This window comes from Strix aluco, chromosome 10 (genome assembly GCF_031877795.1).
Source record: "Strix aluco isolate bStrAlu1 chromosome 10, bStrAlu1.hap1, whole genome shotgun sequence".
Classification (NCBI taxonomy): Eukaryota; Metazoa; Chordata; class Aves; order Strigiformes; family Strigidae; genus Strix; species Strix aluco.
In genome coordinates, this window is record NC_133940.1 from 22,807,898 (window position 1) to 22,828,074 (window position 20,177).

At 34.5% G+C, this 20,177-nt stretch overlaps 1 protein-coding gene across 2 annotated transcripts in view; it reads right to left on the reverse strand.

The window, feature by feature from the left end:
* DIAPH2 (diaphanous related formin 2) overlaps positions 1–20,177 on the reverse strand; it is a 247,805-nt gene that overhangs the window by 134,957 nt on the left and 92,671 nt on the right. For both annotated transcript variants that reach the window (XR_012624543.1, XM_074834780.1), the window contains exons 22-23: positions 12,429–12,668; positions 4,219–4,348 (exon numbers count right to left, since the gene is read on the reverse strand). Coding sequence is in view for 1 of the 2 variants with exons in the window: in XM_074834780.1 (XP_074690881.1) it covers positions 4,219–4,348; positions 12,429–12,668 (370 nt within the window). In the remaining variant the exon portion in view is untranslated. The remainder of the gene's footprint in view (positions 1–4,218; positions 4,349–12,428; positions 12,669–20,177) is intronic.

The following is a 20,177-nucleotide window of genomic DNA, read 5'->3' on the forward strand; positions in this document are numbered from 1 at the left end:
TCTATACGGCATTCACAGCTAAGCTCAGTCCTTTGCTAGGAGTTTAGCTATTCTTGGGAGTCCTACATAACTGCTCAGCTAACCCCAAAATCCATACTCCATCTATATATACAAGGTATCACTTTAACTTGTCCAGCATGTCAGGACAACTCAGAATGGCCAATGGCCAACTAGAGGTAACAGCATTCTAAAACCAACTGTAAAGTAAACACCAGTGGGACAACACAAGCTCACAAAACTTCATATGAATCTACACAGCCTCATAACTCCCACTCTTGGCAGACAAAGCAAGCGGGTAACACAAGTATGTCAAGAGTGTTAAACTTAGGAGGAGCTGGACACAATGTTCACCTGATAAAGATATGGTTATGTTTCATTTTAAATACAGACACAATGTTTAAACCATGAACTGTGATTTATAACTGTTGCTCTTTTAAAACCTGAAATTAAGTTCTTGTTATAAAATATACGGCTCATGTTCCTTCTCTTCATTTTGTGTGTTACATATTTCTTTTTTAGGATTCTGGAAGGCTTGACACTCATAGGACTTTGAAGTTAAAGAATACATATATTTTCTAAGGAATTCCCAATTATACTTTTTCCAACATGACTGCCTAGAATACCCAAATTTGTTATCTGACTTCAGTAAGGTACCTCTTGTTTTTGCTTTGAAGTTTTGTTTGACTGAAGCCACAAAAAGGGATGAGAATTTGTCAGATATTTAATAAAATGGTAAGAGCAAATACCATGAAAAGCAGCAACTAGAAGAACAAGAAAAGTGAACATGGTAGAAATATGAATAAAAAGTCTTTGCATAGTTTCAATCATAGTGGAACATAAGGAAAGCACTGCAGACCCGGGGAGGGTAGACAAACATATCACTTCCATGAAAGAATCCAGTTTGTCACAATCTTGTGATTCTTTTATTGGTTTTCCTTTCATACAGTCTGCTTCAAGTAAGAAAGAATGCTTTTCCAAGAATCTCTTGATAGTTAATCAGTTTGACCTTTGCTTATACTTTCCAGAATGAAATGGTTTCCTAATTTATTTTTACTTTTCATAAACCTCTACGTTGATCTTCCATCTTTAAAAGATCAAATATTTTATTATACCTAATATCAGATTATTGAAGATTTTAGTACACGCATGGGCAGTTCATCTAATCCCATTGACCTTTTCATATTAAAATCCCGTTTTATGCTTTATCTGCTCTTTGTTAAAAAAAAATCTGTTGTTCAGATGCTGGTTTTCTTTATTCTTATATGAAAATTAAAGCAAAACAAGGGTTTCTTTTTATTTACATGGAACTGAGAAAATGTGCCCAAGATTTAAAAGAAGTTGATTGTCATAAATCCTGTATTTGGAATTTTATGTCTAATTCAAACTACAAGGCTGCCTTCCATCTAAAAAGAAAGCCGCATACATCTCAAGTAATGAGATTGTCACCTGTTTAGCTCATACTTCATTATTTAAATGAGATAATATTTGCTGGTAGATATCCTGATATTTTATGTATACCTAACTGATGCCAATGTCCTCATATCTGCAGCTAATTTATTCCAAGAGAAGCCTCCTACAGGAAAAATAAAGCTAACTGTCCATCCCCAAAAACCACTGGCTTATAAAACACCAAACAATAAATAGGAAGTGAAAACCTTGTTTTCCACACAAAGCATGTTAGCTTCCTACACAGAAAAAATGACCACGCGTGACAGAACAGATGAACATTACAATTAAACGAAAACCAAAAAGTACCACGGGGAACAGTTGAAGCAAGTTGCACAAATCAAGTTATTTCTGCCAAAAGTCTGCTTTGTTACAGAAAGCAAACAAGGGCTGAAAGGGAAGTTTTGGGCATTAAAAATGAACAGTAATTTATGCTTCTGATAAGAAGTCAGTGCTGTTTATAGGAAACATAATGAGCTTTTATCCTACAGAATGAAACAAATTTAACTGCAGTAAAAGCTTTTTCATATATTCTAAGCATCAGGATTATTAGTGACTACACTACCATTAATATGCTTTCTCTCTTTTGGCTGCTACAGCTTACTAAACTTTACTAACACTTTTGGTTTAATTCCTCAAGTCAACTTACAGAACATGAGATGCTTTGAATCAGACTATAAAAATTTCAAAGCTGCAAGGTAAAGTATTAGCCACAGGAAAAATTAATAAGAGATCATCAGATGTGCCTGGTAAACCCTAGGCTTTGTAAAGAATTAAACAAGAGATGCAGGAAGAAAAATATTAAATTTAAAATCACCTCCAGAAAATAATTAAGTGGTAGAAAACATTTCTGGAATTTATGTAAGATGACAAACTGATATTTGCATAGATAAAATTAATCACTATGTTATCCTATCATAGGTCCTTGTGAACACACTGGCCTGAACAGTGACACTTACTGGGTAAGGCTGGGGGGGAAAGAGGAAGGAGGAAAAGAGGAAGGAGGAAAAGAGGAAGGAGGAAAAGAGGAAGGAGGAAAAGAGGAAGGAGGAAAAGAGGAAGGAGGAAAAGAGGAAGGAGGAAAAGAGGAAGGAGGAAAAGAGGAAGGAGGAAAGGAGGAAAGGAGGAAAGGAGGAAAGGAGGAAGGAGGAAGGAGGAAGGAGGAAGGAGGAAGGAGGAAGGAGGAAGGAGGAAGGAGGAAGGAGGAAGGAGGAAGGAGGAAGGAGGAAGGAGGAAGGAGGAAGGAGGAAGGAGGAAGGAGGAAGGAGGAAGGAGGAAGGAGGAAGGAGGAAGGAGGAAGGAGGAAGGAGGAAGGAGGAAAAAAGATCATTTTGAGGAAATTATCTGACTCCATATCAGAGGCCAAGAACAAACAACTTTGACAGCAAACAGAAAAATTAATAGTAATTGTAAAAATTATTTGTCCAATATCCATAGTAATTCTCAGATGTAAGTAGCCAGCTATATGCTGTTTAAGCATGCACCTTTATGCTTATATATATGTGTGTGTGTACATATATGTTACATTTAAGATGGTAACGTACAAGTCATCTCTTTAGTCTCTATACTGCCTTAAAACACAATACCATCCTCAATCCTATACAGACAGATCACTTAGATTTTGTCAATAGACATTCACGCCAATGAAGTATTCATCAGCAAAGAGGAAAGTGAAGCATGGAGACATTTAATCAATACAAATAAAATTTAGTTTATATGCAGAAAAAAAAAACAAGGAAAGGTACTTGCAAAGTCTGAGAAACAGCAAAAAAGTTGTATGACAATCACATAAATCTGTGAATAATTTGGAGATGAAACAATAGCCAAGTTAGGTTGAGTGATGAACTGTTCCCTAAGTCCTTGGGGAAACAAGAGTTCTGCTCACACTAGAACAAAGTTTAAGATAGAAGACAAAAAAGTGAAAGAAAAAGATGGCCTAATAAACAAAAAGTATCTGACAGCTAACCACTGCACTGAAGAGAGACACTGACTGATAACACTGACAAAAAAAAGATGACAAAAATTTGCAAGATAACACCTGGATAGAGCTAGCAGAAATGTGTATCCAACTTTTCCCCCCTCTCTTTCCCTTCATACTCTTGTGCTCCCCAAAGTATTTATTTTCTGATGAGTCAGTAATGCCCAGTCAAAATGTTTTCTTCAACGATTAGCCTTCACCTTCAATAGCTGAGCAACAAGTGCACTAAGCAGCACCACACATTTCATGTAAAAAGATATCCAACAAGTGAATTAAGTTTCCTACCACATTAACTGGGCTACATACTGCTGACTGACCAAGAATAAAATCAGTATTAATCATTGACTGTACAGTATAATTAAACTATATATTTCATATACAGTCTGGGATCTTTAGAAGGCATATTTGTTATTCTCTATTCAGGTGTTAAGTGTTAAAATAATAAACATACTGTGTGTACACACATGCACACACACACACAGGGGTGTTCACTCTCAAGCAACAAGACTTCAAAGGCTTAATGGTAAACTAAACATCATTACACTGCTTACACAAATTCCCATATGTGATTTTTAAGTTCTTCACTGAAATACGCTGTATCTCCACAACTGACTTAATTACTGTTTTTTCCCCTCCCCTCTTTTTCTTAGGTCAATAAATATCAGAAAGCAAAATCCACATGGATTATCAATGCTCACAGGATACATAATCCTACAGCCTAAAATGAAATGCTGAAAACATTTAATGTCCAAGGAAACAACTATTACCTTTAGCTGTTTTACCTATTCGCTTACCTTTACTTGCACTCTCAACATGCTGCAATTCATCTGGAAATTTTAAGATGTCCCGGTAATTCTCCTCACAGATTTCTGCCAGAAAATGCAACAAGGTTGTTTTCTGATCTGATGATTTAGTATCTCGAATCTAAAAAGTGAACACAGGAGAAAACAAACAGAAGAAAATATCACTTTTTTTAGTAAAATGTTTGAAGTGAACATTGCAGATGTAGACTCATTAGCAAAAAGTTATCTACACTGGTTGCCTGCAAATTAAACAAATTATTTAGAAAATTCAATTTCTCCAATCCTTTACAATTTAAGGCTACAAAGGGATTCTACCCCTATGCTGTGTATTTTTAACAAATAATTAATTATGCTGAGAACAAAACCTGAAGACAGTCAATAAAGTTCTGAGACTTTAGCAACGCCAGTTCAGAAGGTTTGTTGTGTTAAGAAGAAATAGCTGTGAACAGAGATTGAACATAACAGAATTTAGTTCACTCCTTCAATGCCCCCACTGCCAGATTTCTAAAAGATTCCCTCTGAAATGCTGCATAGCTGGTCAGCATACTAAAAGTCAGAATTCGCTATTTTACCAGTCAAGTTGAAGAAACTCCTTGTCATAAAAACCACAATTTTTTATTCAAGCAAAATCTGAAGTATACTGCTTTATCCTAAAGACTTTCAGACAAATTCTATACAGACACATGAAATAAATGCACTCCATGTTACTAGAATACAAAATGACAATAGAAAACCAAAGGTAATCCTAACTGCCATTAAAGGAAATCTAGTACATCCAGTTTTATTTATGAAAAGCTGCATGAAAACTGTGCACACTGTGAAGAAATAAGTAACTGCATATTTTCAACTACAGAAGTAATTTTTAGTTACCTGAAATAAACTGTCTTCTTGAAGGTGGTAAGACCCTCTGTTCTCCATTAACCTAAGTACATTAACTGCTACAATCAGTTTATTATCTTTAAAAAATTATTCTGAAATAACTGTTAAAATACAGGACTAGTGGCAAATTTCCAAGCAAACATAGACACCTGTGGCTAAACCCCATGGCAGAATGCATGTGTATATGCAAAGGAACATCATGAACTTAAGAGAATGAGAAAATAAATTTAAGTCCAAATTTAGTTTCTCCATTTTTATGCAGACATAAAGAATGAATGTCTAAGTTGACTTAAGATTTAGTGGAAGTAGAGATTACCCCTTATTGACAAAGGCAATTGAGACAGTAGGTGTATGCAAGAGTTTGATATGAGTGTATGTCACTTTTTATAGAGAATTAGTATTACAAGTGTATCTGTAAAGATTTTTTTTTAACTGCATTTTACTAACTCATCTAGTACAGTTCTTACACAGAAGCTACAACATACACAACAAATTAAATCAAGGATTTATTTAAGAAGAATACATAAATGTGTGTGTAAAACCTCCTATTTGTTTTCTCATTCTCTAAATCACTACAAGTTCTAATTCTATAATCCTCATGACAGGCTTGCCATCGATGTTCAATTTAATACAGGCCTTTCAGCTTTAAGGATTACCCTGTTAAGAATAAATGAGTGCAGTCGAAAAACAAGCTTTTAAAAATATAAGGTATTTAGGCAATTAAAAATGCAATTTAATTCATACCGATTCCGTGATTAAAGACTAAACAATGCTCAGTAATGGTATACAGTTAAAAGGTTTTAATGTGTTACGTACATAGAAGTTTTTCCAACTTGAAAAAAATTTGTAGATTTAGTGGCTGAACATCTGCACGGTAAAAAGAAATTGCATTTCAATTTGTCTGTGAACAAGAACTATGGGATTTGCAGTCTTTGATCTCTCTGACATCATCAAGTGGATAAAGCTTTTTTTTTTCCCCCCCTAAATGGACAAAATTATTTTCCCTTCAGGTTACAACGGAAACACGTTTTGTCATCAGCCGTAACATCACATTAACAAGAGTTAATATTAGCACCTACTGAGTTGTTTAAAACTGCAGTGAACAGTCATTCAGATCATGTGACAAATTCACTTCCTTGGCCCAATGAAGAAATATGTCTCAGCTACTTTCATACCTATTTTCAATAGCTAAGAGACACAATGGGTGGCATGTAGCTCTGTTTGATCTTAGGAACCAACATATGTACTTTAAAAATCAAGTTCTAAGCCTACTAATATAATAAGGAAAATAGGTGGGTTTTGAGTGCAGTTTAGCAGATATTATTTAAATATAAAAACAGAAATGAAAGATAGGAACTGGAATGCTAACAGCAGCATGGCTGTGTCTTTAATTTCTCTGTATTCACAGACTATACTTGTATTCAGGGGAAATTTTTTGTCACCTCTCTCTTTTTATTCTCAGTTAGAATTTAACGGGTTTTATTTTATGGTAACTTACTTGGTATTGGAAAGTTACTACAGGTCCCCGCCTAAACCTTTTTTCCTCTGGGCTAGACAAGCCCAGTTCCATCAGCCTTTCCTTCGCAAAAAAAAAAAAAGGCTGATGGAAAAGAAAAGGTGGACTGTACAAAGGGTTACATTTTTAGAAGTAGCCAGAATTTCCCTGCTAGTGACCTAGGTATGTTAAATAAAAAACAAACCCAAATAAAACAGGTTAAATAAAGGATTTTGCTTCCCACCTAATAAATACATGTACTGGAACACAAGTTAGTCCATCCTAATAATCCATGCCTTCCAAATGTTTTTGCATTATGCTCTCTGTATTTCTACCCTTTTAATTCTCAAAGCATTACCATATTAGAGAAGTCATAATAGTTCCCTGAGACTTGGTAAACCAACAGACTCACCAACGGTAATGGAATTCACTATTTGGAATACAAATAATTGCATTACTTCTACATTTTTAGTAGTGTTAACAGACTGGAACATAAAAGCTTTTACAGAACAGTGTCTGTATATATGGCATTTGCAAAACATTAACAATGTGTGTCACTGCCTTAAGGTTTTCCAAATTTATTTATTTTTAAAGACGACACTAACACTGTGGTGTTAAAATTTTCAAATACAGGTTTTGATTCTATGGCCTTTCTTTATCTGAGACACAGAATTTGGGAATAACACATTTAGAAAAAAAATTTAAAATCAGTGGATCAGTGTAGGCTACAGAAAGCAGCTCCCAGCTGAATGTTGAAGCATCAATTTGGGCGGTCAATACTATCAGATTCAGTGTTTGGGAAAGGATTAAAGACTAATATACACAGAGCATAATGCTCACAGCACACTCATTCAAAACAAGTAATATACAGAGTACAATGTTTGGGTCTGTAGCTCAGAAGTAACATCAATATAACAAAAATCTCCACTTACATTACTATCTCGGTAAAGCATTTAAAACATGCAAATAATACCAAAACCTACCTGCAGATTTTTTTTTACAGGTGCTTTTGGATTGAGTTTTCAGATGTGAGGGTTAAAGGTGACAGCTAACATAAGGAAAAATTTCTGTATGTTTTAATGACCACTAGAGTGACATTTGATTATTACAGCTATAAAAAAAGCTTTCCATTGATTTTTATGAGATTATATAACTTCTCATATCCTAGAAATCTTTCCCACCTTACCAGAGAAGGGGCTGGTAGACAATTAATAAATGTACACTAGTCAGCAATATTCAGACTAGATAATCTTGTACTATTTGCACTACGAACAAGTAGCAACATAATATTACTTATTACATAAAATACACATTGATACAGCTGGAATACTACAAAAGCTTTATTAAAACAGGGGGATGTTTCTTGTTAAGTCTTTACATTAATGCACCACAAAAGAACAGAAGTTGTACGCTAGATATGTTTAAAGCAAACCTCTTTTCTTTCGATTAAATTTCTGTCTAGCATAACTTTATAGAATTATGAGGGTGCTCCTGTCCTTGATAAGAGATAGTAACTGCTGAAACAGGGGTTCAGAACAGCAGTTGGATTGTAAGTACATATTAATCAAATGCAGCAACAGGTAAAAAGATTTACCTTTAGTAAATTACTACAGCAGGCTCCCTGAACTTCACCACTTCTCCTGCCATATTTATGTTTTCACAGAGCACTTAACACTTAGGCAATCATGAATGCTCTAGCACATACATCAGAATAGCTGTTACTGCTTGCCAGTCTTAATACAGCACATGAATTCTAATGTTGATCTCTCTTATTTGAACAAAATTAAGTTCTCTGCCTACTGCCAAAGGTTGTCTACAAATCATTTCTTCCTTCAGTAACATCATACACTGCAATATAACATCCAGAAAGATAATCTGTTTTTAAGGATTTGCAATTACTATACCAGCATTAGCTTTTTAACTACGACCAGAAAGGTCTGAATTTATGCTTTCTTTTATTTTATCATGTTTTAATAAACTTGTTACACAATAACAGAATTCTGTGTATGAAATAACGACCTCTATTTTAAGAACATTTGTTTTATAAAAGCTAACATTTATCCCAGATCAATACCACTTTTTTCTTTCTTTTTTCAGATCATATAACCCAAGTACTACACCTACTAAACAGACAATTAATTTTAAGATTGTTCAGGGATGATCAAAAAAAAAAAAAAAAAAAAAAAATCGATAGAAAAATCAGGTTTTATTAAAAAGTCCATTCATCATGTCTAGGATACCTCATCATTAAAACTCCATGTGTATTCTGAACATACAAATGTGTACACACAGATATGTATTCTACTTTGCTGACAGCTGGCTCAAAAAAAAAAATAAAAGCTATTATCACGGGTAGAAAGTCCACTAACAAAGACAATATAAATCACTGGTCTAAAAAAGAAAAAAAGAAAAAAGAACACACAAACAGACCACAAACTAAAAACAAACACCAAGCCTTTAAGAACCATTGATCGAATTATCCACTGGTTTGATTCCCCTTATACGAATATGTTTTCTGAGAGTTAAATCCTTGTCTTTGGGCAAAATATCAACCTACAGCAAAGAACAGCTGAAAACTAACATGAGTCACTGTTAGCTAGATTATAAATTCTGTTCACATAACAGCTGAAGTCCTTCCAGACAATATTCAGAGGGATAATACTGTTGTTAAACTCATATCTTACTTTGTCTCATCAATTATCGGACAGGGAGAGCCACCAAAAAATTAGACAAAGAAATGACCAACATTTTAAAACATTAAGCCAGATGGTCTTGTTTGATTTTTAAACTCAGATTGAAGCAGTTCTTACTTTAGGCAAGTAATGTTTAAAACTGGTAAGCAATTCCTTTCCTCATTCTGAAGTTGCTTGGGGGTGGGGGGCGGGGATGGAAGTAGCAGGTTTCATGGCAAGCAAGACAAAAATTAGAATAGTTACTTTGGCACATAATAGCTGAGTTCTCCTCTAACAATGTACCTGACATTATGGAACAGTGACTTCCAAATTGTAACATCCTATTGCTCATCATGGTTCCATACATAAAAACAGACAGCGCACAAAATATTTCAGCAAACACTACAACAAGTTAGTAATCTTTATGCTTTAAATGTATTCCATAAAAATGCAAAATAAAGACTCCCAAATTCCTTTAGACAAGCTTGAAGACTGAAATACATCCCCTGGGAGAAGAAATGAAGACACTTAGAAATTATTCAAGGAAGACCTCTAATATGGTAACAGTGCCTTTTCAAATTGCCACCACATCAAAAAGAAAAAAATTAAAAAATAATTCTTTCAATATTCACACAGCCTTCAACATTTAATAGCATCCAGATGCCCTACAGAACAAAACCATGTAAGCCACACGACAGTGGCAAACAGACTGCTACCTTGTTCTTGCTGTTACATGTTACTTATTTCTCTTATGGACTTCTTCAGCCAAGGAATGTAAGGTAGAAATTTTACTTCACAGCAAGATTTCAGTAAACATGACAATACACTCCAATTAGAAGGCCAATTATTAACCAACAATCATAGATTTTAAGACTGTTTGAATAATGTAATAAAGCTGGTAAGTGGCTGTAAACAGATATTAAAGCTGGTGCTTATAAAAGATATCGCTACCTGATGTAGTTTAATATTTTGTACTATTCACAACAGTTAACAAAGGCCTGTCAGACTGTAGTCTTAGTTAATAACACAAAGCCAATAAAATCATCTTACTATTTTGGGTGGAAAATGCGAGGACAGAATTTGAAAGCTATAAACAAAGGAACCAAATGCAATTATCAGTTGAAAATAATCAATGCATTAAAAAAACAAATATAAATTTGGATTCTTAACAGTAATTTAAAAAAAATCCATTGTGAATACTGTGTAAACACCTCTTAATTATAAAATTAAACATCAATTGAGTAGAAGGCTACTTCTCTATACATGATATTAAAGCATAAGTACAGGTGCAAAACTACTTGAGAAAAAATAACCCTTGCAAAAGCACATCATTTGAATCTAATTCAATTATTCTAATCGAATTCAAACTAAAATGGCAAAATACGTAAAGCAATGAAAATCAAAGCTTCAAATAGCAAAAAATATCTTTTAGCTTGAGTAATAAACAATAAATTGGAATTACAGACAATGCACATGTCACACTGTCAGAGAAACTTATCTACATATCCATTAAGTGACTTGGTCTGAGTTTGGAACTTATGAGTGATAATTCACAAGGTCTAATCAATATGTAGAGCTATTAATGATACAATTTATGTCTAGATTTTGGTAAGACCTTCTTTTTTGCTCCAACCACCATCACTATCTTTGTGATTATTTTATCTTTAGATATCACTTTATAGCAAAACATACCTAGTACCTAAATGCAACAGTGCAGTCAACATTTTATTACGGAGCATGTTTAAGTATTTTCTCTAAATCTTCTAGAAGAGAAAAAAACCCCACAACACTTCCCTCAGAAATATCTATCTTGAAAACAAAAAAAAAGTTAACAAATAGATTTTGTATTTGAGGGCAAGGCGGAATTAAATAGTCATAGATTTTTGTCTCAGTTATTTTAAATGGAGTTTAGCTGTAAGCACAGATAGTTATGGTTCAGCAATTATTCAGTTCAGTAGAGAACAATTTGCAGGATTAGTCAATCTACATTAGCTGTGTCAACATCTGTGGGATTTGCATTGACAGCAATTCATAAATCTATCACCTGGAGTGCAATAATACATTCTCAAATCTATGCAATGCTAGAGTACCATTCATGCACAGTCATCATTTCCCCTCCCCCTCATTAACAAGTAGTTTTCTACTTAAAACATTAATTTCCCTTTAGATTTCAGTACTACCAAGAAGAAAACGCAGCACTAGATCTATGAAAAACATCCTTCAACTTGGCCTCTCCTTAAAAAGAAAGCTATTAAAGATTGAAAGTTTTTCTCAGGTGATGGTTTTTATTTTATCAGAAATTAGCAACATCTTTGCATTAAAGTACAGCAAGTAGAATCTTTCTCTACTGAAATATGTCAGATCACACTTGCTGTGTATTAGAAATATTATTTTCCTCCAAGATTAAATCTCCTTGAAGTACACATCAGGTTTCCTGATGGTGCCCATAAAAGTGACTTGAAACCTGGATCCTCTTACTAGACCAAACAAAAGTAACTGAACAATTCCCCTGCAAGGTTTATGTTAACTTTTTTACCTGTTTACAAATGTTGCATACCTTTATTTTAAACACACTCTCAAATGTACTTTACAAACTCAAGTTCAAACCAATGCCTTACACACATTTCACCATATAAACTAACAAGCACTGCACATTAAATTCTGACTGCTATAGATTCTGAAGCTGTCATTGCATCCTGTATTTTGCCACCACAATTGAAGTTAAACTTAGGTTAACAATGTTCATCTTTAAACCAAAATACTTACTTCTGTGACAGTGTTTGAATGACAGTTGGGTAGAAGATGGGACAAAAGACGAGTAGCTAGAGCTGTTTAACATATTCAGAGCTCTATGTATATTCTATCGACAAGATGATACTTGAACAAGTTCAGATCAATAAAGCTGTTCTACTTGTATAGTCCAGGAAGACTCAGAACAAACCTACAATTAAACTGCCTTAAACTGGCACTGCACTGAGAAAGACATCTACAGCAGGGGACCATCCTAGAAATGCTTACTCTGTCTATCAGTCATTAATAATGGAGGTGCAGTCAGTAAATTACACTGATTGAATGTTTTTCCCTGTTTAGGCTACATCCTCATTTGTCATGAGTTTCATGAATCTGCACTTAAAAGTTTTATAGCTTCATCTTACCTTGCAAAGAAAACTGATGTTAAAACCAAGAGACTGTGCGTTTCTGGAGCCAGAGTTCATGTAGTTTCCAAGGAACAGCACTAACTCTAAAAGCTTACTAAAGCTTTCACTCTTCTTCAGCTCTTCACAAGCCATTGTAACTGCCATAATGTCAGGTTTGATATTATTTACGTGCTCTTCAAACATAAGCCTGAAAAGGATCCCATTGAGACGTGACCGCAACATTTTCACTGAACTCATCTACAAAGTAAGAAACATTAAATCAGAACACAAAAACCAAAAGCTTATTTATGCAAAATAACCTATATTAAAAAAAATATTGTGCAGCCAGCAACACTACAGTTTCTGTATGTTTTCATTGCCTATCTTGTAATTCCTGGAATCCATACCTGCCCACAGGTTTTTACACAAACCACATGTTTTGCCTGAAAAAATTCAGTGAAGTAACATACTGAATATAAGAGTGTGCTTTGTGCTATCAAACCATTTAACTTGTCAATTCCAAACTCACTGGCAATAAACACACACTGGCAAAACCCTTCCTCCCAGCAAAGGAAATGTAAGCGTGTTCTACCAGTTAACAAGAACAGAAGATCAGCCTGAAGGTACATGCGGCAAACATTTCATCACATCTCAAGGGAAGGTACCCTTGAACTCTGATCTACCAATTTCCTAAAACTAAGCTTTTCAGTTTTTCTTACTTCAGAAATGGTACAATAACCTCTCAAGTGCGTGTGCTGATACCAGCACAAACGCAAACAGCTATACTTCAGTCTGATTAGGCTAAAGAATTATGTTTCCCATTTTTAGACTCTATACTGAGCTGACGCATAGTTCTCAACTTGCTCTTGGTCACTAGGAGAACAATACGGAGAGACACAATGAGTTCTCAGGGACCCCTGTGGAAGGACATGAGAATATCTAAGTGAGTTTGAGACACAGGAGGCCAAGCTTCACCAGTCAGATGTTTGTATAAAGCCAGCTCACATTAGCACTAACGTTCATGAAATATTTTTTGCCATTGTACTGATGTGAGCTGTTAATTGTTATATTTACAGATTACATCAGTGCTACATCTAACAAGGTTGATTATTGCAGTTTTTAATTAAAGTGAAACCCAAACTGGTTTTTGTTAAGTTATTATCTACACTTATGGCAAGTTATAAAATAAATAATATGAAACCTACCAGTATTGATAGTTACCAAATAAACTCAAAGGTATTTTAAAGATACAGTATGGAATGTATTTGATCCTAAGACTTTTCAAGTTCACACCATCATAAAGTCCCAATCTGTGTATTCCAAAGAATAATCAGATTCAGGAGGTGAATAAAGAGGTTTTAGCTAAAATCATAACAGTAAGTTTCATATAAAAAGCAATATACCTAGAGATAAGGATATACTCTTTCAATTTTGATCCCATGACATCATACTTAGTAGACAACACACTGCCTGCTTTTCCATCTCTTGTCTTTTTGTCCTTTTAAACATATTTCGTGAAACTACTGCCCAAGATAGTATCACCTTTATGTTTCAGACAGTTTGCAAAAGATAGTATAGGACTAATTCCTTCTTCATCTGATAAAAACATAGGATGTTATAAATTACAGCATTGTAACATTGTAAATGACAGATACTGAAAAGTATCTACAATAGTGATTCATTAGTTTAAATCCCCAGGACTAATTTCATTAGCCTAGCTACCAAAATAAGTCCATGTCTTTCATATTTTGTACAAGTGATCAATAATATTTCCTCCTACTCAGCAGACTAATTCACAGGGATATTTAAATTTAAGAGAAAAATAGGTACTGAGAATTTTTAATCTACTTATTTTTATTATTTATTATTTTTATTTAAATTGTTTTATTTAAATTACTTATTATATTTAAATGCAAGAATGATTACCTTCCAAATCTAACTCCTAATCTTAATTAACAGAATACAGAAAGATTTCTCCCTCTATGTATTATCAGTGGTGTTCCTGAAGCATTTTATCCCTCTGAAAGAAAAGCTTTGTTATGTGGTAAGTCACAGATGTTGACCATCAAAACAGAAAGATTTTTATGTACTCATGTCTGTGCCCAAAGCTTTACCATGGCTCTTTGAGGAACCATGATTTTTCTGCTGGTGTTATCTACCACACAGCTACCAGAAGCAACAGCAATAACTTTCACAGGAAAGACTTGGGTTGCCTGAATAATGATGAATTCATACTAAATGAAGCCATTCCAGATGGTCTCAAACAATTAATATGATGAGACTGGAACGAGGAAAAAGAAAGGATCAGAAAAGAAGCATCCCAGCATAACTTGCAATCTTTTTTATACATCTCCATTGTCATAAATTTGTGAGCCTCTATAAGCTAACATCATGTAAAGTCTTGAAACATTCTTCTAATCATTCTGTATTTCATAAATATCATACTGAAAACATCTGCCTTGAAAGAATCTACCTTGACTGAGCTGCAGTAGATAGAAATTAAAATTAATCACATAATTTGCCTCAACTTTTGTAGAACAATCTCCAATTACCGGTTTTACTCAAAATGGCACAGAAAATAAGTTGTCAAAAGCTTTAGATCCTACAAAACACATATAAGCCAACAGAACAGTGTGACTTAAACATTTGTGAAGAATAATCCTTTACAACACTTCAGTCAATTTGTAGGTACTTTCTTTTTTTAATGCTGTTAAGTGTCATGGAACACTGATCATTTATTTGCTTTGCAAGGTAGTTTGTCTACTAAACCCGCAGTAAATTTTAATTTCATCTGTTGATCTGCATAATATTTTGTAAGTATCTTGACAATTTCCTAAGAGCGGTTTCAAGTGGGCTGTTTCCTTATAATTCAAAACATTCTTATATACATTATACTGTTTATGTATCAATAAAAGATGACTACAAATGCTATTTTATTTCCTCCTTCCCCATCCTGCCCTGGTTTTTCTTTCACATGCATGTTTCTAAATGGACGTGTTCAATGGCTGATAAACATATTGAACTTAAAGGTATCTTCTGAAAACAGGTAAGGTGCAAATATTATATTTACTTAGAAAAAGGTCAAATGGTTTTTAGTTCAAAAAAATTAGTCAAAGGCTTATAAGAAATATCATATTCAAATAGGTGCATATAACGGCAAACATTAGCCTCCACTGTGAACAGTTACAGCAGCAAGAAAATGGATACTTCTTTTCCAGCTGACTGTAAGCACAGGGACTGTGCATCATTACTTCCCCTTCTGAGCTTTCATAAGGGTCCTTGTCTGAATTCTCTACCTAATCAAGTTCTTTATTCTTTATTATCATCATTCAATTCTCAAGCCCTATATAAAACTAGGATCAAAGGTTATTGGAGAAAGGCAAAAAGTACAATTAAATTTGCCTCACTTCCTAAGGTAAAAAGCTGACATTCCTAAAATACAAATTGGCCAAATTACTAAGACAACTTACTCAGCCTCTTACCTGTAAGTTGCCTTTTTTTTTTTCCCTAGCAATTTCTAGAAAGATTAATTCTTCAGCAGCTCTAGGAATTACAATGAGGCAAAGTAAGTGACAAATAAATTCAATTAAAATGACTGAATGACTCTAAACCAATGCAGTTGCAATGAACTCGTACAATTCTTCCCACTCTGTCTACCTCCCAGCGAGGACTGTTCACAATAGCTAATCCTGGTTACACAGCAAAAAAAGGGTCACAGAATCTGCAGTTATCTACAACTACTCAGTGAAACTTACTCTCTTGCCTTAATAACGAAATTACTGATAACCCAGTTCTTAAGAGGTGAAGGGAAGTTTTTGCATTCACTAGAAACAGCAAAAAAACCTCCCACTTTTCCAGAACACACACCAGAAACAGAATTCTTTGGACAGTTCAAGTCAACTTGTTTTGTTGGGTCACTAAGAGTTACTAAAACTTGCACCACATAATTGTGGGGTGATTTTTTAAGTGACAATATTCTTCTTAACCTGACTTCAAAACTCACAGTAGGTGGTAAAGTGGATAAAGTTTTCTGAGTTTAAATATCAGTAACACTGCAAAAGATTTTTATTTTTTTCAGCGTGTCCTCTGAGTTGACAGGAAATGGTTGGTACTCCGGCTTTACAGCACAGATGAGACTTATGCTTTTATAACACTTAAAATGTTCAACTGGCACTAAAATTTAAAGCCAGTATCATTACTGAAGTTGCAGCTGTTCCTATGTCATAAAAAAATTAACTCTTAAACACAAGTTTTAGATTTAAAACTCAGAGAACATTCTGCATGGCTTATTTAAAGCTATACAACTGATTCAGTCAATGTATTTTTCTTGCTCTACTTCAACATCAACATAAACTTTTCTTTATATGAAGTTGTGTTGCCTTTTCCCATCCCAGCATATAACATCCAAAATAGTTCCAATGGCTAATTTGCATATATAATTGATTTTAATATTTCATCTAAATGAAAATGCAATTCTGATTTTCATTTACATATCAGCTGAATATTAAGTTAATCGGTCTCTTATATTAAGTTAATCACATACTAAGTATGGGTTTTCTACACAAATTTTAAACAACTTATTCCAACCTTTATTGAGTTTGATGGGCACAGTGATTATCCAATTAACATGTCTTAATTATTAAGTTACAGAATTTTACATACAAATAAGGGTACACCTTTTAAATATTACTTCTGATAGTCTCTGTCTATTCCTAAACATATTCTTCTTAACATCAAGGTTAAGATTATTATTAATGCAAAACTCTGAAATTAATTCAACATGTAGTCAAGAAGGACTCCAGTCAAGTAAAGACCTTAAGTTCAGCTGCATTTCTTCCACTTTAATGGATTGTACAATTAGATCAAAATCAGAAACAAAATCAGCATTTTAATAGTATTAATGCAGCTAAAGGCATCTAAAAATAAGACAGAATCACTATCCATAAGGAAATGTAATATATTTTTATCAAACCAGATGGTAAAGTTGAATAAGCAAACAAGCTTCAGGAAACTTAGTCCCTTCATAAAGCAAACATCACCATTCAGAGATGTTTGATTAAGCAGGTTTCTTTAATTAATGTTCCATTAAATTCTTTAAAATTCTCTCAACTTTTTATACACAAATCAACGAAAAAGTGATCATGACTATATTAGTACTGCCAGAAAATAGGGATACTTTTAAGACTTTTTTCAACACAATCGAGTGAAAAAAACAAGGACAATTTAGTTTCAATGGAATAGTAATCGTAAGTCAGAGAAACACATGACCCCCAGGTATGTAAGACAACCAATAGAGAGGATACAGTTTCCCAAGTGACTTTCATTCATAGTTGTGTAATTTTCTGGGAAAGAAACTGCCAGCAGAATCAGAATGAAAGATTACACAAAGAAACCCATTGTACTACTATATAAAATGATTAAGGAAGAAAAGAGTATTAGATCTCACAGATAGGCATCTGATTTAAAAAAAAAAACAAAACAAAAAAAAACGAACAACCAAACAATAAAACTGAACTATGCAATAACAGCAAAAACCCAAGGCTACTCCTCTCAGTTCAAGTGGATTTCATGCATTTATCAGCAAAACGTAAACTGATGTGAATTCCAACTCTGGTGAAAAGCATACTAAGAACACTTACTATCTACACATACTTAACTACACGCTACTTGTATATTGACAACTTCATTAAATGTTTCTGTTTTACCACTACATCAAGACAAAACAGAAGAACTATTCCTTCTAACCTGTGGTCTTCTGAATTGGAGGTAAATAATCTTCCTATTATGAGAACAAAAACATTCTTCGTGTTTTCACATACTTAAGTTTCGTAGTATCTCAGTACCTTACATTTCATGACAGAAAACTTAAGTTTTTGCACTGTCATTTATACTCATTGTGCAGCCAATTCATATATAAACACTTAAACTAGAGTATCAGTTACATTCTTGCACTTAACAAATCCACACTCATCGAACCAAGATGAAGCTAAACACGTGGCAAAGAATGACTTATATTTTGCAGGTTTTCTTTACTTTATGAAAAATGTTTCTACTGTCTTGGGTCAGCCTTTTGATATCTATAATAATTACACCTTAAATTTATTTTCAGTCTTTCATTTCCAGCAGCGTATTAACATATAGACAAAATGAAAAGGTCATTAGTCAACTACAACCAAATTAGTGAAAAATGCAAAACCTGATCCTGCCTGCCCTATGCTCTGCCAAAATTTCAGACTAGGTGATTAATGAAGTTGCAGACATTAATGAATTTCTCCTATAATACAGTCAGCACAGAGGTGAAACTGGGCAAATAATTTTATCTACAAAAAACCAGCCAGCACATCATCTCTGCATAAGTGGTCAGATATAGTTATCCTAATCCTGATGAACCCTATGCTTCTATGCAAGCCTAGGCAAAGCACACAAACCTTGGCAGTAACGGAATAAACTTTGACCAATCCTGTTGTACTGGGTCCAGCTGGGATGGAGTAAATTGTTCTTCGTAGCAGCCTGTGTAGTGCTGTGTTTTAGACTCGTGACCAAAACGCTGCTGTTAACACCCTAATGCTTTAGCTACTGCTCTGCAACGTTTGCACAGTGTCAAGGGCTTTCCCACTTTTCACAAACCTCGCACAACCCGGGGAATAAACTGGGGGTGTGCAAGAGGCTGGGATGGGACGCATCCAACCAAATGACCCACACTAACCAGAGACCTATCCCATGCTATATAATATCATGCTCAGTAATAAAATGTGGAAGAGGGGGCTTCAATGAGTTTACCATCTTTTCCTCAGGATCTCTCTACATCAGTCTACACTGGGAGATGGCGAGTGATTGACTTAGTTTTATTTCTTTGCCTTAGTTTTCTCACCTTCTTCCACTTCTCCTTCACTTCTTAAATGATTTTTCTCTCAACCCATGAGTTTTCTCACGTCGACTCTTTCTTTCCCACTGGGGATGGGAGAGAGAAGTGAGTAAGCACCTGTGCGGTGCTTACCTGCCTACCAGTGTTAATCCATAAGACCTGTTCTTTTCTGAATAGCTGCCCTTGACTCTGTTATGTTTCTACCTACAGTAAGGTAAGAGACAATGGAACCAGAGGATTCTTGAATGTGCACACTGATATGACAAGAAGCAAAATGCAAGATGGCACTCATGAGATTCTGACTGTATATAAGGAAAACATTGTTGACCAGAAATATCTTTATATAAAAGCTATGAAGAAAAATGCAGTAAAATCAAATAGGGGAGAAAGGCTGAAGCAAAAGAGACAAGGTAGGTATGATGTTTATAGAAATGTGTGCCAGAAGAAGGGATTAAGTTGGGAAAGGATCTAAATTATAAACATCATGAGTGAAACATAATGAGCTCAGAGCAGTCAAATGAAGGAATGCCTACAGAGTCTTTTAAATCAAGGTCATTATGTGCAATTTTCTAAATTTCTTTGCTTATTTTAAATAGTTAACTGAATAGACCTCATTGACATCAGTCTTCATTTGTCCTAATGCCTCCACCTTGTTCACTTCCATTCTGTTTTCCCTTGAGAGAATTTCAGATATTCTCCTTGCAAAAAACCCAAGTAATTTCCCACTTTGTTTGGCATTATTTATGTAGGAGGAAAATAAGGAAATACTCATTTGGTTCATCAGCCACTCCCTGGCATCCTTTGCTCATTACCGTTTCAAAAATAGGCAGGAAACGGAGAGTAGACAGGGCAATTCTTCTGGCCTTCCTTCCCAGGGATCAAAAGCCCATCTTGTTGTAGGG